Source organism: Pterocles gutturalis, unplaced genomic scaffold, assembly GCF_000699245.1.
Source record: "Pterocles gutturalis isolate BGI_N339 unplaced genomic scaffold, ASM69924v1 scaffold21619, whole genome shotgun sequence".
NCBI classification, from domain to species: Eukaryota; Metazoa; Chordata; class Aves; order Pterocliformes; family Pteroclidae; genus Pterocles; species Pterocles gutturalis.
Genome location: NW_010131190.1, coordinates 1 through 8,212, shown reverse-complemented (window position 1 = coordinate 8,212; position 8,212 = coordinate 1). Strand labels below are relative to the sequence as shown.

At 38.0% G+C, this 8,212-nt stretch overlaps 1 protein-coding gene across 1 annotated transcript; it reads right to left on the bottom strand.

Annotated features, from left to right (window-relative positions):
* Positions 1 to 789: 789 nt before the first annotated feature.
* GORASP1 (golgi reassembly stacking protein 1, 65kDa) lies at positions 790 to 6,329 on the bottom strand. The gene is made up of 8 exons (XM_010080532.1): positions 6,234 to 6,329; positions 4,981 to 5,184; positions 4,195 to 4,281; positions 3,702 to 3,832; positions 3,009 to 3,150; positions 2,245 to 2,389; positions 1,738 to 1,893; positions 790 to 1,070 (listed from the first exon to the last, which is right to left on the bottom strand). The coding sequence occupies exons 1-8, from the start codon at positions 6,327 to 6,329 to the stop codon at positions 790 to 792; spliced, it is 1,242 nt and encodes a 413-aa protein (XP_010078834.1).
* Positions 6,330 to 8,212: the final 1,883 nt, after the last annotated feature.

Here is an 8,212-nt window from a genome sequence, read left to right as displayed (position 1 = left end):
CTGAAAAGGTTAATCACTTTGAAAATACACGGGCCTGACTTAAAGTCATCTTTGCCTTCAGTTTGTTTCAAATAACCATCATCATTTCCCCCCACCCTTTTTTTTTTTTAACTCTGACTACCACATGATCCACTGAAGAGCTAAAGAAGTGAATGACAAGACCCACCAGCCCATGCTGCAGCTTCAAACCATCTGGTACTTTCTTTCCTGCAAAAGTAGTTGCAGAGAAGGTACAAGAAGAACTGTTAAAGAGAAGGGACTCTAAAACAAGAAAAATAACAGCTTGCAGAGTAGTAAGTAGGAATAAAGATATATTGGGGTAGGAAAGGCCTTGAAAGTCCCAAGAACTGCTTAATTGAGGTGTACCATGAGAAAAGCTTCCCAGCAAGTCACAACCATAAATAGGGGGGTTTTTTTAATGCCATCAATCATACTGAGAAAATAATCATCAAGTGTCACTGTTCAGGCCGAGTGCCTTCATAAATACATTCAGGAGCATGTGTAGGCAAATGTGAATTCAGGAACTTGACATTTTGCCGGTCTCCAACTTCTTTCTGCATTAATTTCTCCATTAACTTGGTGATTTTAGACAGCATTCAAAGTTTGAACAGCGATCAATCCATTAAACAATGATTGGAAAAGACAACGATATGTATTTCATATGATTTCTTTTATAATATCGTCTACGCTACCAAAATAGAATAGCTGTAATTCTTTCAAGATCAGAAAAATATTCCAAGCTGTAGGATTACAGCATATGGCAGTCTGTAAATGAAAGCAGCATCCACTTCACTCCTGATCTCGAGCAGCTTCTTCTTCTTTGTGTTCACATGCTGCTTCATCCTCTGGTTTCACCGGAGTAGCGGTTAACGAGGTCTCAATACTGTTTAAGAGCAGCGTTGTTTCTTGGTTATCGGGATCAGCTCCTAGTGTTTTTGAAGAAATTTCACTAGGAAGAGCAAACGAAGGTAAAGCTGGAAGTGAAGGCAGCAGGCTGTCCATCCCGGGCGGCTTGACTGAGCTTTCAGAATACATGGTTACATCTCCAGGGTCCAAAGCTATGGCATTTTCTGGGAAAAGGAAATAGTTTGTAAAAAACCAAAAACTGTGCCTCTGGTTACCATGGGTCTAGAAAAATCAGCTTGAGGGAGACACTTTGTACAGGCACATAGCCAGATTCACACCTGTCAAAGGCAGGGGCTGTGTTTGCCCTGTTCTCCCCAAATCCAGAAAATCTGATGGTGCAAGTTGGTTTCTGAGAGACCACAACCCATTTGGTCTGCTGTATGCTCATGACTCAGATGTTTGTGTTATAACTCTTACCCCCACCCCAAGTTTTAAAAGGGAAAAGCAATTCTTTCAAAAATTTGTGGTTTTTTTTAATAGAAAAGTCACTATTAAGATGACTGCAATTTTGGTTTCGCTGTACAACTCTGAAAAGAAGCCTGTGGTACAAAAATTCATTTGTATTGATTTTAGAAATAACCTACTTTTGTCAATTTAATTTGGATGATCAATATTTTCATTTAAAGAAAGACACACATTCTATAATCTTATAAAAAAGCCTATTAGTTTTTCTCCACTTCTACACACAATTTCTGCTACTTCTTCCAACTCATTTTAGCCAATCCGCCTTCTCATTTTTCTTAAAATTGGGTTATTTCCAAAAAGCACGATATTGTTGAGCTATTCCAGAAATTAGGTCAGAGGCCTAAAGGAAATCTTAAAGACTCTTACCAAAATAAGCAGAAGCTTCATTGTTTGACATGAACTTTTCAGTGCCTACTAAAGCATCTGCTGCTGGCATGTTGAAAGAGGCAGATGAAGACATGTTGGACACTTTTGTTATGTCGGTGAGTTCGGGCAATGAAATACCAGACATATCTAGAAATCCTGAAGGAGGAAGCAAATATTACAGCACTCTTTTAGATATAGCACAGAATTCTAGATTCAAAAAGACATGTTCTATCCAGACTGAAGTCAGCAAAGTCCCCTAAATGCAAATAAATTTAACCTGTAAGTTAGCTGACATCAGTGGAAAGACTTCTGCAGAATGTTAACTTCAGTCAGGCTCGCAGTACCCAAATTCTACAGCTCTGAAATGCAGTGAAGTAAAAAACTTTAAGAAAAACAACTACCAGTGCTCATAGTTCTGCATTTAAGTCTCAAACTTGTTTAAGACCTCATTAGTTTGCTCAGATGTCCTCTAAAGAATTGCTGAAAAAAGCACCTAAGGAAACGTACCTGGATCCATAACTCTCTGGAGAGGGGGGGGAGGAGAAAGGGAGCTCTCTGGTGAATAACCGCTCATTTCTTGATCTGTGGAATGGTCCAAGTTCATCAGTATTTCAGAGTTGTCACCCTGAGAAGCAGGTGCCAATAAGGGAGTCTGGAATAACACAGTAAGAAGGAAAAGCATCTTTTTATATTGAAAGCTTCACCTGAAGATGATGTTCCTGTGAAAGCATTCTGCCTCAGCCTCCAACTACACCACTTGGGAGAGAACCCGTGATGCCAAAATGTGACAGTCAAGCCACTGATGAGGACATGTTCCAATGCAGCCTTTTAAAGCCAGTCTGTTCTTCGAAGAACAGTCCATACTTAATTCATGTAAACGTATTTTATTTCCTAGTGAGCAGAGTATTCTTCTAATGTCACTCTCACAGACCAATACAACTGTAGTATGCAAGTCTTCAGAACAGAAAGACAATATCCACCAAACGTTTATATCAGCCAATACTGGTGAAAGAGTAATTGTGATATATGTAATTACACCCAAACACAATGAGGAATATAGAATACCCACTGAAAGTTTAAGGAAATAAAGGGTACGGCTCAGCATACAGAGTTTCTTGCTCATGCTGCCCTTCCTGTCATCTGCTCAGCTTCAACTGACTCCATTTTATTCAAGCAGAATAGTATGCTGTACTCAAATGTACTGGATTATGAATGTTCCAACAGGTAGAAAATTTCAAAACTCCTGAGAACATAACTGATTTCTTACATACCTCTGTGTAACCATTAGTAGATGGTACAGGAGTTGCAGCTTCTGGTAAGGGTGAAGGCGGTTTGCTTTCTGGCTTTTTGTTCGATGCTATAGACTGTGTTGGAATTCTGTGCAGATAGCCATATCCAATACCACATCCTAAACTGTATAAGAAAAGTAAAACAAGACTTGGAAAAAAGGTGTTCTTAACAAAGCTAGTAAGTGTTTTAAATTTTGACTCTTTAAAACAAGAACAGTTTGAGTCCTTACTGTATAGCAAGAAATACCTACCTGCAAGAATCATTTCCCTTACTTATAGTACTCAAGGAGCACTCTGCAATTGACATTTAGATACACATAGCTTAGCTTTCAACTGATTATCTTTGTATCTTTACAAAATATATAATCTGACCCGTTTTGGATTTTGTTCTCGCTTTAACCAAATGTTTGACTATGAGAACAAAGCTAGTGAATCTGCTCCTGGGGAAGACAACACAGGTTTTACCATGGGTTTCAACTCAAACAGGATTAGATCAAGAACATGCCTAATTCCTAGTCCTAAGCTATTTTTTAATGGAAAGATGAACAGTTTTGTGTAAGGAAACAAGGCTCAACTTGAAAACAAGCTGTAATCAATAATCATATTCTTAACAGGAGCTCATTTACAGTAAGTATTTAACCTGTCATCAGCCAGTGACTGTCCAGAGATCAGTACCTTCCTTCTCCACCCCAAGCTCCATTGGGAGTCACAACTACCTCTCGAATGGAATCTGCCTCAGTGTTGTAAACCATCAGCTTCAGCGGCTTCCCCTCATGGGATTCAATCAGTGAAAAGAAATCCTCTGACTGAGAAAAAAAAAAAAAAGTAGTAGTTATGAAATTCAAATGTGTAAGACAAGGAGCTGGAAGCAAGCTGGCGTTTTACACAGTTATTTATTTCAACAAGAGATATTAAAAACCCAAAGAAAGACCGAAACACATCAGTATAGTTTGATCTTTAGGTACAACTTTTTTATTGTCAGATTAAAAGGACAATGTTTACCTCAACCATAAAGTATCAGTCATAAACATCAGCCTCCCAAAATCCCAAAAAACTATCCCCATACATTTGATGTGCATACCATTAGATTTATAAAAAAACCCAAACTCTACAACATATACTTGTCAGGCATGAAGACAATCACTACTTGAAGGAACATGCACCCTACCTCCTGAAGAATCTGATCAGATCCAACAATGTAGTCAGTGTATGGCTGGAGACCAGCGAGAGCTGCAGGAGATGCAGGTTCAACATCCTGTGAAAGTATGACATGGGTCATCTGCACTCGCAGCAGGATAAACTGCCCCAAAATCAAAAAAGGAAATCTAACTCCAAAAACAACTGAATGAAAGAACATTTTGCTTAAGGGACAAAATAGAACTCCTTGAACAGTCTACACCTAGGTGTGATGTCTTGTAAAACATGCTGAATAAGAAAGACCAAGATACTATCAATTCAAAATTAGATACTCTGAAGGCACTGAGGACTTGCATTCACATAAACAACTAAACACATACCAAAAGATGATGTTGATCTTTTCTAGGCTGTTCTATTCTTTCAGCTCTCCCTTTTAATTTTAAAATATTTTTTTGGTGCTTTTTGTAACATTAATATTACTTCGATGAAGTCTAGCCAAAAAAAGAGACACCTATCAAGCCAGAATCTTTTTTGCTTTTGACATTGATTCTTTAACATAAGACAAAAAAAACTTCTCCCCATCATGCACTACTTGGTCTGGTCGGGATGGAATTATTTTTCTTCATAGCAACAGGCAACACTGACAGTCACCCACTCATTGTCGCTATTTAAATAGCTCAGAGAAACTTTCCAGACTGTGTTCCTTTCGTCTTTATGATTTCAGCATTGTACTTCTACACACAATTTACTTCTAAACATCACACTTTAAAAGAAGGTTGTATGAACACTAATGAGCCACCAAAGAATTCTGTCTTACCAAAACATGCCACACATGTTCACTGGCTCCCTGGAAACTGCAGAACCTCACGCTGGCTCCAAGAAGACCTTGTCCTCCCCACATGTTACTGGGGATCACCTCCACCTCTCTTATTTTCATTGTTTTGATATTATACACCTCGAGCTTCACTGCTTTTTCAGCATTTGCCTTCAGCAGATCTTTCAACATATTGTTTTCTTTATTCTGGAGAGCACAGAAAGAGAGATGTGGTTAATATAATTTCTAGTTGCACCTGTAACATAGACCACGCCTGTGGCAGAGTTTGAATACAAAGAACCAAAACCATCGAAGTTTAGGCTCTGTGTTTCACGATCAGTCCCAGCAGTTCAATTTTCTTTTTTTAGAAAGAAGTCAGTACTGTCAGCTCATGTCCCTTTATATAAGTAATTACTATTTCTCAGTTTCATCACTTACTTTCCTGTTCTTCATAACTGCTATTTAATAACATCAGCAATATTAGATCTCAACTATGTAGTCATATCAATAAGCAGCAATATTTTACTTCATGCCTCTGATCCCAGTTGTTACCCAATAACCCTTCAAAGTCATTGCAAATCGACTGTGAAAGGACAGGCTGTTTGGGAGAAGCTTAGAGAATTTTCGTTATTTTGGTCACATTAAAAGATTGACTGTCATCTTCCACTGATATAACGATCATTCCCAGAAAGACAGCTCCACTAATAAAAGCAAGACAAACTTAATGAATACCGCTTGCATGTAGCTAGCATGAAGCATACAGCCAAAACTGCGAGCCTTTTAAACCAAAAAAAAAAACCCCACCAAACCAAAACTCAACTCCTCTCACAACTCTCCACACAGGAACTGTGTTCCCAGTCTTAAGTATAAGCAGACCAGCCATGATTTTTTTTTATGTTTTATCAAATGTTTAAATAAGTTTGTTTAAACAAATGTTGAGTTTTCACCATTGACTCACCAGTTCAATATTCACCTCGTGGCAGAAAATATACATTAATGAGTAATATAATAAACATTGTGTTAACTGTCTTAATAGATTAATGTGATTAAAGGCATAAATAAGACTCTACTCAAATTGGGATCCAGACAGAGAGGAGACGTTGAACACCACCAAGTTTTACTTTACCTTGTTAATGCCATATACAATGTCCAACATGAAAAGCTTTCTTTGCTATGACAGTTTTGGCTTCTACCTTTCATCATTACAACACCCATATTTCATGCAGGGGAAAGAAATAAAATCATTTGAGGCTTACAAGCCTAGTGTGTCCTATCGCAATGATGAAATCAAAGAAAGGTTCCAGTCCTCCTTGTTGAGCTGGGGAGTTTTCCTGAACCTGCAAAACATCCATTTTATTTTTCATTATACATTGATCTCAGTTACATTAAGCAACAAAGTTAATCTTTACACTTGATTCAATATTTACTTTTTTGAGTTGACCCAGAGCTGAGATACCAAATGACAGACCTCAGGAAGCAGTCCACAATTGTGAACTTAACTTTTATAGAACTATGAACTGGTGTCCTAATTAAGCTGTAAAAAGCAGGTATTGGACCCCATACAAGACAAGTATTGTGATGCAGAGTCCGCAGCATGGACTTATTATTGAGGACTTTGGAAAAGGGCTTTGTTTTCCAAGTGCTGCTTCAGGATTTTCTTCCATGCTACTAATAACCTGAGCACATCGAGAGTCCCCAGTTTTTAACATTTTTACACAGCCATTTTTTACATAAACACAATTTACAATTAGGTTCCCACCATTTACAGCACATTAGAATAGAAACTCTTAAGAGAATATGCTACAAACACATGGCTAACCACAAGTACTGGTCAAGAAGATTGCCATCACTTACAAAAGATTCATAAGGAATAAGAGTCGCAACATCTCGATTTCATCGTAAGCAAGATGTAATTAAAAAAATATAGAGAATAGCTATTAAAACACTTCACACTAGGAAAAAAACACCAGAAATTATGCAGAACTTGATATACACAGAGTATATGAGAGTACACCCACTTGAAGGCATACTAACACAGCAACATGATATTAAGGGAACCACTGCAAACATGCTAACAGTTCACGCTGCTTGTAACTTCACTTGTTGTGAACTCAGCAGTACAGCCCATAACGTGCAATATATTTGACTCCTGAAAGCCACCCCACAACTTAAATGCTCAGTTAGAACCCACACACGATCTAAACTAGAAAGTTAACTGCTAGCAAAGTTAAAACTGCTACATCTTATATTTGGTCTTGTGTTACCAAACCGCCTTTTTTTTTAATAAAGTTGCAATAGTATTGGGGCTTTTGCTGACATAACTGTCTATGCAGTTATAAAATATACATAAGTAACAGCGTAGTTACTTCAACAAAAATTCTTAAAGCAAAAAAAACAAAACAAAAAAAAAAACCTTTATTTTTAAACAGTCAAGACCAACCACTGTAACCACAATAGGAAGTATTAACTTTCATCACAATCCTAAACTGCATCAAAAGCCACCAGCCAGCTTCTATTCAACCAAGCTGAAGGTTAAAAAAAGTTTCCCCACCTCCCAATTCTAAATAATGTTCAAGAAGCTTTTCAATGAAACTATCATGTAACACAATGTCAAGGATGAAAGTGTACGCAAAAAGTACAGAAGTTATCACAGAGCTCATGACATTGTTCAGATGTTTAAAAGCCATAAATTCCCACACAAAGCAGTATTTGGTTTTCAAAATGACACGACATCAAAAGCTGCACAAATTCCCTCAAAAAATTACTTTGTCTCCTACATATTGTAGGTCACCAAAATCATCCTCCAGTACAGAAAACTGAGCAGTATCCTGCACTTAACATGAAAGGAGGAGGCATTTCATGACCAATGGTAATTTCTGATCGAGTTAACTCTGTTAGGGAGACTGACAAAAGCAGATTACATACAACACTGGTACCCTAACCACATCTGGGGATGTTGAGAAACACAAACTGCCGATGAAGTGGAAAGCAGCATGCGGCAACAACGCTTCCTCTCTTATTTCAGGGATGAAGACCACAACTAAATGAAAAGACAACTTATGCAACAACTGTTAACTTATCAGCAATACCTCTCCCTATCTTTAAGCTCCCAGATATGGATTTAAGCCAATGTACGTACAGACAATTTGCCAGACAGAGGAATTACAGCAAATTTGCACCTACACACAGCTCTGTGAGGCACAGCCCCTTAGAGCAGCTTCCAGTGCTGAACGGG